Below are 11,496 nucleotides of genomic sequence, written 5' to 3' on the forward strand. Positions count from 1 at the left end.
ATACTCGTATATATATATGAATAAAAAATGAAAATGTACATTTTTTTCTATGCTTCACAGTGAACCTTCAAATGCCACCCCTAAGCACATGTCTCTTTAAATGCCGCCTAGAGGCTATAAAAATGGCCACAGAACACAAACTTAATCTATGAAATATTGGCAGAACAGGGTTTGATTTTTTTAAGCAAATATCTTATTTCACCATTTTTTGATAGAAAATGGGTCAAAAAGGCTGATATACCCCCTTAAGTCATCTTTTAAGTTATCTGGAAATGCATCTCAAATTAATACAGGTCGGTAGACAAATAAATTCAAGTGAAGCAATGTAATATAATCTAAGGGTACAATATGAGAGCTCACAATATGAAATCAATATGTAAATAATTGGGCACGTGTGTGTAGGACAATGGGCGATTGTGTCTTCCCGCGGGTATTAAAGGCACCCACCTCGTATAGTGTGTCTTGACATGAGCAGGAAAATAATAACTTGGAAGACAATGTGTGTCGCAACGATTTTTAGTGTTAGGGCACGTCGTTGGTGTGAGCACAAGTGTTTCATGCTTTGAAATCCTGAAGGCTTAATGTGATCTCTGTCACTGCATTCTTTATCAAGCACGCACGCAATCAAGCAGGCACGTGTGTGTAGGACAATGGGCGATTGTGTCTTCCCGTGGTTATTAAACGCACCCACCTCGTATAGCGTGTCTTGACATGAGCAGGAAAATAATAACTTGGAAAGCAATGTGTGTCGCAACGATTTTCAGTGTTAAGGCACGTCGTTGGTGCGAGCACAAGTGTTTCATGCTTTGAAATCCTGAAGGCTTAATTAATGTGATCTCTGTCACTGCATTCATTGTGTGGCTTTGTTGTTTGTTCATATGTAACCTAAGCGGGCAGCAGCACGACCATAGATAGGGCACATTGCCGCTCAAACCCCAGATCACTATGGAATTTGATGGAAGCGGTGTTGCTATTTTCAATAATGACAGCAGGCAAGAGACTCTCCTGCTGTAGCTGCCGAGTCAAGATCAGAGTAGCCGTGCTAGCCAAACCTCTGCGTCGATGCTGCGGTAACGTGAAGGTGCTGCCCATATACCCATATTTACTCATTCGAACCCACGACACTAATGTCTCCCCTGCTTCCTCTTGCAGCTGCCCGGTATTGTCTGTAGGGATGCGCTTGCGGATGCCAACGGACGGGAAGTTGATGATGCTGTGCCTCATACTGTTCACTGAGTCCAAAGAGTTGAACTCCCAGTTTTTCCATATCAGTGACACGTCATCCTCCTTCAGGTGGGTCACTTGATATTCTGGGAGCAGCCTGTAAGAGAAACCCCAATGAAGTCCTGAAGTAATATTAAAGTTCTATTTCGCACTGGTCAGACCTCATCTAGACTACGCTATGCAGTTCTGGTACCCACATTACAGGAAGGATATAGGTCTATTAGAATCAGTACAAAGGAGAATGACTAAAAGGATACAGGGGATGAGGAGTATTCCATATGAGGGGAGATTGAAACTGTTAAATTTACATTCTTTAGAGAGACGTAAGGTTAGGAGGGGACCTGTTAAAAGTCTTTAAGTGGTATAAGGGTTATAACAAGGGGAACGTAAGCAAAATTCTAAGGATCAGCAACTAGGACAGAACAAGAAATAACGGGTTCAAGCTTGAAAAATTTAGGTTTAAGAAAGAGATAGGAATAAATTGGTTCTCAAATAGAGTGGTAGATGAATGGAACGGACTTGGTAATCAAGATGTTAGTGCTAAAACATTAGGGAGCTTTAAGAGAAGATTAGACAGATTTATGGATGGGGATGATAGGTGGTATATTTCATGCAGGTACTTCCATGCGTAAGCCTGGTCACCTCTTGCAGCTTCCCTTATTTCTTATGTTTCAACGCCCAGATCCAAAACTTGACATACTTTACATGTATGTATATTAACTCAAAAATAATTTATAAACATTGGCGTGGCACCAACTTTATTTGCTTGGTGCTCAGTATTGCTGGTTCTTGGAAGATGTACAGATGTCCATGTAACTTGGGCTGAATCCGCACTTGCCGGCCTCCGATGTTCTCCAGCAACTGGAGCTGCAGAAGAAACGCCACTTAGTGTTATATTGAGAGAAACGCTATTGTGAATTATATTTTATTAATCCTGTCTTGCTTTATTATTTCTGTGTTGATTCATAAGCAAAGCTTATACCCAGGATACAGCAAAAAGACCAAATTGGCGCAACTCACTGACGGCAGCAGAATATCAGGGAGGCTTATTGAAAACAAATGTTGACTCCAATCCAGATCAAGGGTGTGAAAGAGGTAGTCGGCCACGTCCTCGGCAGTGTGTTCCTCAAGGCTCCAGAACACTTGGATGTCGTGTGGTCCCTGTAAAGTTCTAAAGTCTCAGAACTTTTTATTTGTCATGGTTGGTATTAAAACTTAATTAATGCAGTTACCTTCTTTTCTGTCTGGGAGGAAGCAATCATGCGGCTCAACATTCTGTGTATACAAAGATATTCCTCTGAGAACACCTAACAGGGGAAGACAGGCTTAGGTGGAGAGATGGAAATCAAAGAGATACGAGACAACTATGAAATATGGACTCCCATAAGAAAATACTCCCCAGCAGAAATTCCATATGATAAAAGTACTCCCACAGTCATTATTCCATATAATATATGGACTCCCCGGTACATATATCATATGGAATATTGATTGGTCCCCGTGGAATAAATACTCCCATACAATTTAAAATCATTAAAACAAAATTACCTTAAATTGTATATTTGTCCCTCTGCAGATGATCAATAACATCCATTTATATTTACGATCTATATCTACATAATTCCTTTGACATAATCAAAATGGTTACTGTTGGTATGTTGTTGCAGGTAAATAACACGTTTATCACAAAGATCCGAATCGCTGAGACTACATGACTTTTCCAAGACATTTCGTCCAAACAGGGCCCAATCTCCTCTGTAACCACAGAATTATGTCTGTTTCAAGTAGTGAAGCCGCTGCAAATAGCTCGGCATCTGTTGCCCATTCACTGGTCGTTGTCATCTTGCCCAGATGTTCTTCAACGTGTTGCACATGGCTTTTTAACTCTTCTGTTTTTGTCATCATATGGTTAACAGTAGCCTTCCTAATTGTGACGTGCGATGACTGAGCCTCAGTAATAGCAAACGAGATGGCCCTGTAAAAAAAACATGAATGAGATTGGTTTTAAAGTTTCATTAAGCCAGACTATTCAAGCTCTCATTGACACAAATTGTACTTTAAATGAGATTGTATAGTATACGTACCAAAAGAAACAATTGCTATCACCATTCATCCTCTCAAGTATTGCTGGCTTGGTGAGTAAACATCCTCTTTTTCGTGGGGGATGATTGCTCTGAATAGTCAGTTGTAGTTGAGCAGCCTTTTGATTTTGCCAGTGACCAGTGACAGTGTTGTAAGTGCAAGGAGCATTTCGTTCGATCTTGTTGACTTTAACATCATATTCAGCTGTCTCTTTTTCCTTTTCCTTTTCTTCCTCTAGACTTTCATCTTCTTTGAGAGGAGCAAAGAATGGCTTCAAGTTAGCAATATTTTGCTTCATCTTTAGAACTTCACCTTTTTCATTCTTCAGTGTACAAGCTTGATTGTCATAAATCTTTACGATAACATAAGGCCCCTTGAAAGGTAAAGCGGTCTTACCACCTTTCCTGTCCTTTCTGTACATATCCTTCAGTAAAACTTGCTGCCCTTCTGTAAGGGAAGAACGAGTCAGTCCTTGACTTTTGTCATATTGCTGTTTTTGCGTTGCCTATGCAAATTTGATATTGTTATGAGCTGCATCATGTGCCTTTTCCTTAATCTCCATCATTCCTTCCATCACTTTCATCACTTCATCTTCATCAAACTCCCAGATTTCTTCATCAGAGTTGCTATCATCTTCATGAATAGAATTGGAGTTGTCATCAGTAGTATCATCACTATCTAAAAGGTTGGCAATATCTACAGGCAATCCATACATTACGTCTTCCATACATACATACGGCAATCCATACATACATCTTCCATACATTAGGAAAAATGGTGTCATCTTTGTTGATCGATGTACAGTTGTATGATGAGCAAATAGCAGTGGCTCAAGACATCTTGATCATCCATCAAGTTTTCCTTGTAAAACCTTGAGAAGCTTATTCTTGATGGTCCCATTCTGTTTTTCGACAAGGCCGTTTGCTTGTGGATGATAAGCACTTGTCACTCGTTGATGGACTCCAGTGAGGCGATGCAACTCTGTAGACACATAGTTCACAAACTCTCTTCCTTGGTCATTGATTTGAATTTTGACATAAGAATGACGACATATTATCTTGAATAGGAAGTTGGCCACTGAAGCTGCTGTCTTATCTTTCAAGGGGTCCTCTTCAGTCCATCTGGAAAAATAATCTATTGCAAGGATAAAGTAATGATATTCATCACACTCAGGAAGTTAAGCAATGTTGACTCCAATCTGTTGCATCACAGCTTTTGGGACAGGAACATTCTGTAAGGGAGGTTTCTCTTGCCTCCACTTGGGATAGACTTTGACACATCTGACATTGCTTGCAATATTCTTTGATATCAGCATCCATTGTACGCCAATAAAATTTTCTGTTTAGAACATTCGTCATTGCCGTTATTACCCGATGTCCACTCATACTTTTACTTTCAATACTGGTACCAAGGCCTTTGTAAGCACATCGAATTGCTCGTTGTTGTTCAGTCTTTGTTGAGAGGACACATAACAGCAGCTGGGGGAGGAAGGAGTATATTAGAAAGGGATGGATGAAGAATTAGAGGGAGGGAGGAAGGGAAGGAGAGAAGGAGGAAGGGGATGGAAAGAAGACAGGATGGGAGTAAGGGACGGATGGAGGGATGGCTGGAGTGGAGTGAGGGAGGGAGTGAGGGAAAGAGACGTACAGTTGAACATGTAGAAAGTGCAAGAAAAACATACGAGTGTGTAAGGCAATTCTTTGATGTAAACCCTGGTATTTTTAACAATGAATCACTAAGACTCCTTAGTCTTAAGTCTGAGTCTGACTGTCTGGGAGGGTTAATGATGGATTGATTGTGTATTGGCCTTGGTACAATACCAATAATAGATTTCATTTCATAAATAGGTACGAGATTTTACTTCAACGAGCCCGAAGTTCTTATATGAACTTAATGTTTTAATGATGAAACAGAGAGAGAGAGAGAGAGAGAGAGAGAGAGAGAGAGAGAGAGAGAGAGAGAGAGAGAGAGAATGCTTTAATGATGAAACATGTCTGCTTATCTTACCTCCACTTTCTCTCCAGTCTCGTCATTTTTCACCTTCTTGTAGAATAGTTCTTCACCCTTAACAGCAAAGGGTCTACATGCCTTTCGGAAGTTGGCTTTTTCCCCTTTGGTACATACAGTAGGGGGCCACACACCTTTCAGAAGATACTGATATATAAAGTCAAATGGCACGTGCGGCATTGTCAACAACAATCAGGACACTGGCAGCAAACTGTAAAGTTCAATTACCTTTGTGGCTGGGTCGGTTTCGTTCCGCGATCTCAGTTTCAAATGCGTAGACGAGCACGTTCGAGTCCACAAAGGATAGTCGAATTGGAATTGAATTCACGAAATTCGTTTCTATGTCTCATTACCTCCTCATCCTTCCTAAGTGTGGGAGTACTTATTTCACAGGAGAGAGTACATTTGCCATATGGAATAATGACTCGGGGATTACCTTTAATAATGAATTTGTACTGGGGAGTACTTATTTTGGGGGAGTGCATATCCAATATGACACCGGAAGAAGAGGATACACAAGACAGAAGATATTGGTGACAACATCACTAGGGGTTAATAAAGGCAAAGAAGAACACCTGACAGAGAGGAATCTCAGGCACACTGAGATATTCCCGAAATTATCAGCCCTAGTTTTAGGATCCCTTGATAATATTCTCCCCTGGAGAGTACGTTACACACACACACACACACACACACACACACACACACACACACACGCACACACACACACACGAGTTTAGATCAGTGACTCCCGCCCATGTTGGGGCAGGAAGGATTTTTTGAGTGTTGATTATTCAGAGGCTCCAGCCGGCCCCCTAATATACCGTATTTGCGGGCGCATTATATGCACTTTTTTCTTGAAAAGTAATAATTACCGTGCGTCTAATGTGGCCGTAGTACAGATGCCTAATCCTGTAAGCCTAGGTGTGGAGTTGAAATGACTGCATCACAATCGCATGAGGCACAAGCCCCTCCCTCACGGCGGAGCATGGCGGGCCCTGGATGCTATCTCAATGGGGAGTTTTCAGAACTAGTGGTTGTCACCAGGTGGCAGCAGCAGCACAGACACAAACTCTTCTCTCACATACAAGCAATATCAAATATACTGTTACGAAAGCACAAACCTCAGCACTCCCGTAGACGCCCACAATTCCCCGACAGTCAGGACAGCACTCGGGAACACCAGCAGGCTAGACAAGAGATGCTAAGGGTACCACGTCCCACGTGATTCACGCACAGCCAGACAGAGCGGGTAGACAAACAGTGGGCAACACTTTCTTCCTTTACTAGTTCCGTTAGTTACAGGCAGTTACAGACACAGGCAGGGACAGTCAAACTCTTCAGGCTCACGCAACAGGCACTCGGCACGGAGGACACGCAAAGACAAGTTATCCAGAGCGGGGCCAACAACACACTGCCCAGTCACTGCAGTCACGCGACTTCTCTCCCGCCATCCATGCACCACTGCCAGACACCAGGCACAGCTGACACACACACACGCACGTCACACACTCAATCCCACAGAAAGAAATAAAGGCAACTTAGACTAAACAACAATAATACCCGGGCGTTACAATACCTACAGTGTTATTCTATTTACATGAAGATGCAATGGGCTTATATAATATATTTTTTTCAACGTAATCCCTTCTAAGTAGTAACACAAGTAAAATCAAACTCTTTTCATGAACAAATGTATATAAGTTGATTTTCTAGTGAATCGGCATTTAGATTTATTTGGTCATCTTAGGATTTCCAAATGAATACACTCTTGGTTGGAAACTTCTTAATCTAGACGACAGTAAACATAAAGGCAACATGTCTGTGACAGTCAAAAGTCCAAATTACATAGATCTCCTTCCTAGTTTATGGAAACGGCAATTTTAATAAAAAAAAAAAAAAATTGGCAACTCGAGTGTCCTGGCGATAGTAATGCTGTATCTCGAACCAAAACAAACACCTGACTCGGCCGCGCTGGTTGAACTTAAGAAACACGTTGTTGGACAAGAAGTTGAATGTTGCTGCGGTGCCCATCTCCACTACGCCCTAAGCAATGGATTACGGTAGCTGGACACTACAGCAGCAGCAGGATCGCCTGAGAGATGTTTATTTTGGTTCTCCATTACTTTGCCTTGTCGCTCGCTTCGTGAGAGGGATGCTAAAATGCCCACAAAAAAAAAAAAAAAAAAAAAGCCATATATCACGATGTTACTGAGTAGGTTGTCATACTATATAGTATAATGTGATTTTTTATTTTTTCATTGCCCAAATCAATTGTTTTTATACTTGTAATATGCTTTATTTAAGATAATGCTAGCAGTTTACTCGATAATCACACACACACAAAAAAATAAATAAATAATTTGACCACGTTCTCTCAATATTACCCACACCGGATATAGAAAAGTCGCTACATCATGATGATCAATGTTCTATGCATCTTTACGCACCTGGGATTTACTACAACAATATTTTAGCTCTCTTTCCTATAATTAGATGAGCAGCAACGACATCTAACGGTTTAGTTCCGAAAACTCCCCATTGGGTGGCAGTGTTCCGGGGTGTGGCGCAGAGTTTGACATTGTTTTGGTGACTCGATAAACACTACCGGACACTTGACTCTCCTAGACTTTGGTATACCCTTTACGTGTTAATGCTAATCCCTCGAGTCTCTTACCCAAGCCATCTCTCTCTCTCTCTCTCATATATATATATATATATATATATATATATATATATATATATATATATATATATATATATATATATATATATATATATATATATATATATATATATATATATATATATATATATATATATATATATATATATATATATATGATGTGTCGCGTGCAGTAGTATACCCAAGCGCCACCCTTACGGAATTCGAGATAATGGTATCACAGAGAAATAATGGTATCACAGAGGTCTGTTCTATATGGTTATTGAGAGACATCGCTCAGAAAATAAGGTTGTAAGTCCATAATAATTGTTTAGATTTTGGACCTTTTTGGCTAAAGGGCTGCTTTAGCCTATATATTGGTGCAGTAGTATACTCATCCACCAGTTCCTGAGAGGACAGCGTGCATGACTACTCATGCGCCAAACCAGGATAGACAGTCTCGTTCCAAGTCTGTGTGGAGCGTGCTCCGATTACTCTTGCTCTCGTCCCTAGCCTGGGTTGAAGCGGGCCCGCCTGCTTTGTTTTATATCACAAACACGTACCTATCACTCGCTCTGTATCATGTGAAACTTTATTATTCTTATTATTATTTGTTGGGATTTGCATTTTCTCTGGCAAGGGACGCTATTAAATGATGGAATTTTTTCAGGTATTTTCTGAAATATTTTCTTTAATTTGGCACAGAAAAATATAAAAAAAAAATATGATTTACAAATTAAAGAAAATGGTTCAGAAAATACCTGAAAAAAATCCATTATCTCTCTGTGATACCATTTTAACACGAGTCCTTTGGCACAGAAAATATAACAAAAAAAAAATGATTTACAAAGGACTCGTGTTGAAATATAGAAACTATGAGCTTTAAAAGGGTATAAGAATCCTAGCTGTAATAGTTTTGGAGAAAATTTTTCTATACTTTGAAAACTTTAGAGCTGTTTCCTGAGAATTTTAAGAAATGGCGCTTGGGTATAGTACTGCAGGCGACGCCTGATATATACTCGTATATATATATATATATATATATATATATATATATATATATATATATATATATATATATATATATATATATATATATATATATATATATATATATATATATATATAATCGTTTAAGGCATTACCGCATGTCTCATTTGAGCGGTGTGACCCACTCAGTGACGTTACCATTCATTGTCGCAATGGAAACATTCTTGAGACACTATAATTGCCTAGTTCTTGCAATTTATTTTCTTATTTTCAAAGCAGAAAAAACAAAAAACCATGGTGGTCAGGTATTATAATTAATGGATAAAACACCGTGTCAGCAATGCAAGACATGGTTGACCTGTCATAAGTGACCCAACCCTGTCGGCCCAGGGCAAGCCACAGGTCTGGCCGGTTGGGGTTTATTGTCCCACTGGGCATTAACGTTGATCCGGCCGCTCTCTTTCCCATGTCTCAGGTTGGATGTTTGCAGTGCAGGTGTCCCAAAGCACCTCGAGATGATTAATATCATTCTCTCGGCCGTCCAGAAGTTTACAAGCCTATATATATATTTCTCACTCCGTGTTATAGATAGACTAAAAAAGTTAAAGACACCAGGACCAGATGAAATATATCCCAGAGTACTTAAGGAATGCAAAGAGGTTATTAATGAGCCGTAAGTTTCTATCTTTAGGAAATCACTTGAGTCTGGTGAGGTACCAGTAATGTGGAGGCAGGCTAATATAGTACCCATCTTTAAGAAAGGAGATAAAACTTTAGCGTCTAATTACAGACCTGTCAGCTTAACTTCAGTTGTAGGTAAAATATTGGAGTCAATAATAGCGAGGAACATTAGGGAACATTTAGACAAACATAACTTGATAAATCAGTCACAGTATGGCTTCACGAAGGGGAAGTCTTGCTTGACAAACTTGTTAAATTTTTACAGTAAATTGTACGAGGCAGTAGATAATGGTGATAGTTATGATATCTTATATCTGGATTTTGGTAAAGCATTTGACAGGGTACCCCATTAAAGGCTCCTGAGAAAGGTTAGAGCACACGGGATAGATGGGAAGGATGGCTGGATAAGGTCATGGCTTAGCGACAGGCGACAAAGAGTTGTAATAAACGGTTCGAAATCCGATTGGGGTCATGTAATTAGTGGGGTGCCACAGGAATCAGTATTAGGGCCATTGTTATTTCTAATATATATCAATGACTTGGATAATGGAATTAGTAGTGATGTTAGTAAATTTGCGGATGACACAAAGATAGATAGATTAATTAGGTCAGAATCGATGTCATTGCCTTGCAGGCAGATTTAGATAGGATGAATGAATGGACGGACAGATGGTAAATGCAATTTAATATCAACAAATGCAAAGTACTTAGCGTAGGTAGAGGAAACCCACACAGTAGGTACACATTAAACAATGAAACTCTGGTAAGTACAGGGTACGAGAAAGATTTAGGAGTTATAGTTAGCTCTGAAATCCGTCTAAGAAAACAATGCATAGAGGCCAGAAACAGTGCAAATAGGATACTAGGATTAATTTTTAGGAGTGTTAAAAGTAGAAGGCCGGAATTAATATTAAAGTTATACTTGGCGCTGATCAGACCTCATCAAGACTACGCTGTGCAGTTCTGGTCCCCACATTACAGGAAAGATATAGGTCTATTAGAATTAGTACAGATTATCAGTACGGGAAAGCAAGGTTGAACAAAGATAAAGGACAGGGTACAGCGCTGTACTTACGTCTGAAGTTCTAGTGCAGATGACAGTGAAACACGAAAGACGTGTGCCGACAGGTACCAGAATGGAGACGGGGTGGAGGCAATGCAGGCCGTAACGCTTAGCCAAACACACGCTGCCATACACCTTGGTAGAAAGTTCCTTTATTTGTCATTCAAGGCGAAAATTAAATGGAAATTATTTCATGTCTATTTGTCTCCGGAAGTGTATACTCACAATGAAGGAATGGGGCAAGTGGCGGATTAGCCTCTCTTTCAGTGCATCCAGCTCGTTCTCCCTCACTTGGCGAAGCCCTTCCTTGCTCTGTGAAGTCATCTTGCCAACTGAAGTTCCAAAGAAAAGTAATGCTTGACTTTTATGTGTGACCAGTGTTGCCACTGGACAAAACAGAAATATCCAAGACATCTCATTCAAAATCTCCAAGATCGACTTAAAATATCCAAGGTACATGAAACTAATTTTTCTTACATGAACATGAGAACACAAATGTAGCTTCTTTAACTCACCTTTCATACAGCAGAATATTATTGTACATAAACTTGTGTTCCTTCCTCGCTACCACTGGCAACCTCCGTGTCATCAGCAGGATACAGCGTTGCCTGTTGGCTGCTGCTACACTTGGTCCCATATCGCTGACGAATTTTGCCATTTTTCATGTCACTTATGAGATCTTTTGATGGTTTCCATTCAAAGCAGGGAACTTCTTGTCGATGCTTTTGTCTTTTTCATAGACATTTTCTGGGCAACTTCACACTTTGGGAACATTTTCTTTACC

General features: G+C 40.0%; 1 protein-coding gene across 3 annotated transcripts; it reads right to left on the minus strand.

Annotated features, from left to right (window-relative positions):
• Nucleotides 1-316: 316 nt before the first annotated feature.
• Nucleotides 317-11,249, minus strand: LOC135106747 (uncharacterized). Of its 3 annotated transcripts, none has more exons than XM_064016012.1 (6): nt 11,228-11,249; nt 10,938-11,044; nt 10,725-10,847; nt 2,245-2,385; nt 1,982-2,091; nt 317-1,321 (listed from the first exon to the last, which is right to left on the minus strand). In XM_064016012.1, exons 1-6 carry the CDS (start codon nt 11,232-11,234, stop codon nt 886-888), a joined length of 924 nt encoding a protein of 307 aa, XP_063872082.1. In that variant the 5' UTR covers nt 11,235-11,249; the 3' UTR covers nt 317-885. The 3 variants fall into 3 exon arrangements, with proteins under 3 accessions (XP_063872082.1, XP_063872081.1, XP_063872083.1); XM_064016011.1 differs by having other exon boundaries at nt 10,725-10,862; XM_064016013.1 differs by lacking the exons at nt 10,725-10,847; nt 10,938-11,044; nt 11,228-11,249 and adding an exon at nt 5,314-5,982.
• Between the last annotated feature and the right edge of the window lie 247 nt (nt 11,250-11,496).

Source organism: Scylla paramamosain, chromosome 14 (genome assembly GCF_035594125.1).
Source record: "Scylla paramamosain isolate STU-SP2022 chromosome 14, ASM3559412v1, whole genome shotgun sequence".
In the NCBI taxonomy this organism is placed as follows: domain Eukaryota; kingdom Metazoa; phylum Arthropoda; class Malacostraca; order Decapoda; family Portunidae; genus Scylla; species Scylla paramamosain.

Coding starts and splice junctions, on each gene's coding strand:
- LOC135106747 (XM_064016011.1), bottom strand. Junction 10,863..10,937: donor ACTTGCCCCATTCCTTCATT/GTGAGTATACAC, acceptor TGACAAATAAAG/GAACTTTCTACCAAGGTGTA. Junction 1,322..1,981: donor CTGAGCACCAAGCAAATAAA/GTTGGTGCCACG, acceptor TTTCTCTTACAG/GCTGCTCCCAGAATATCAAG.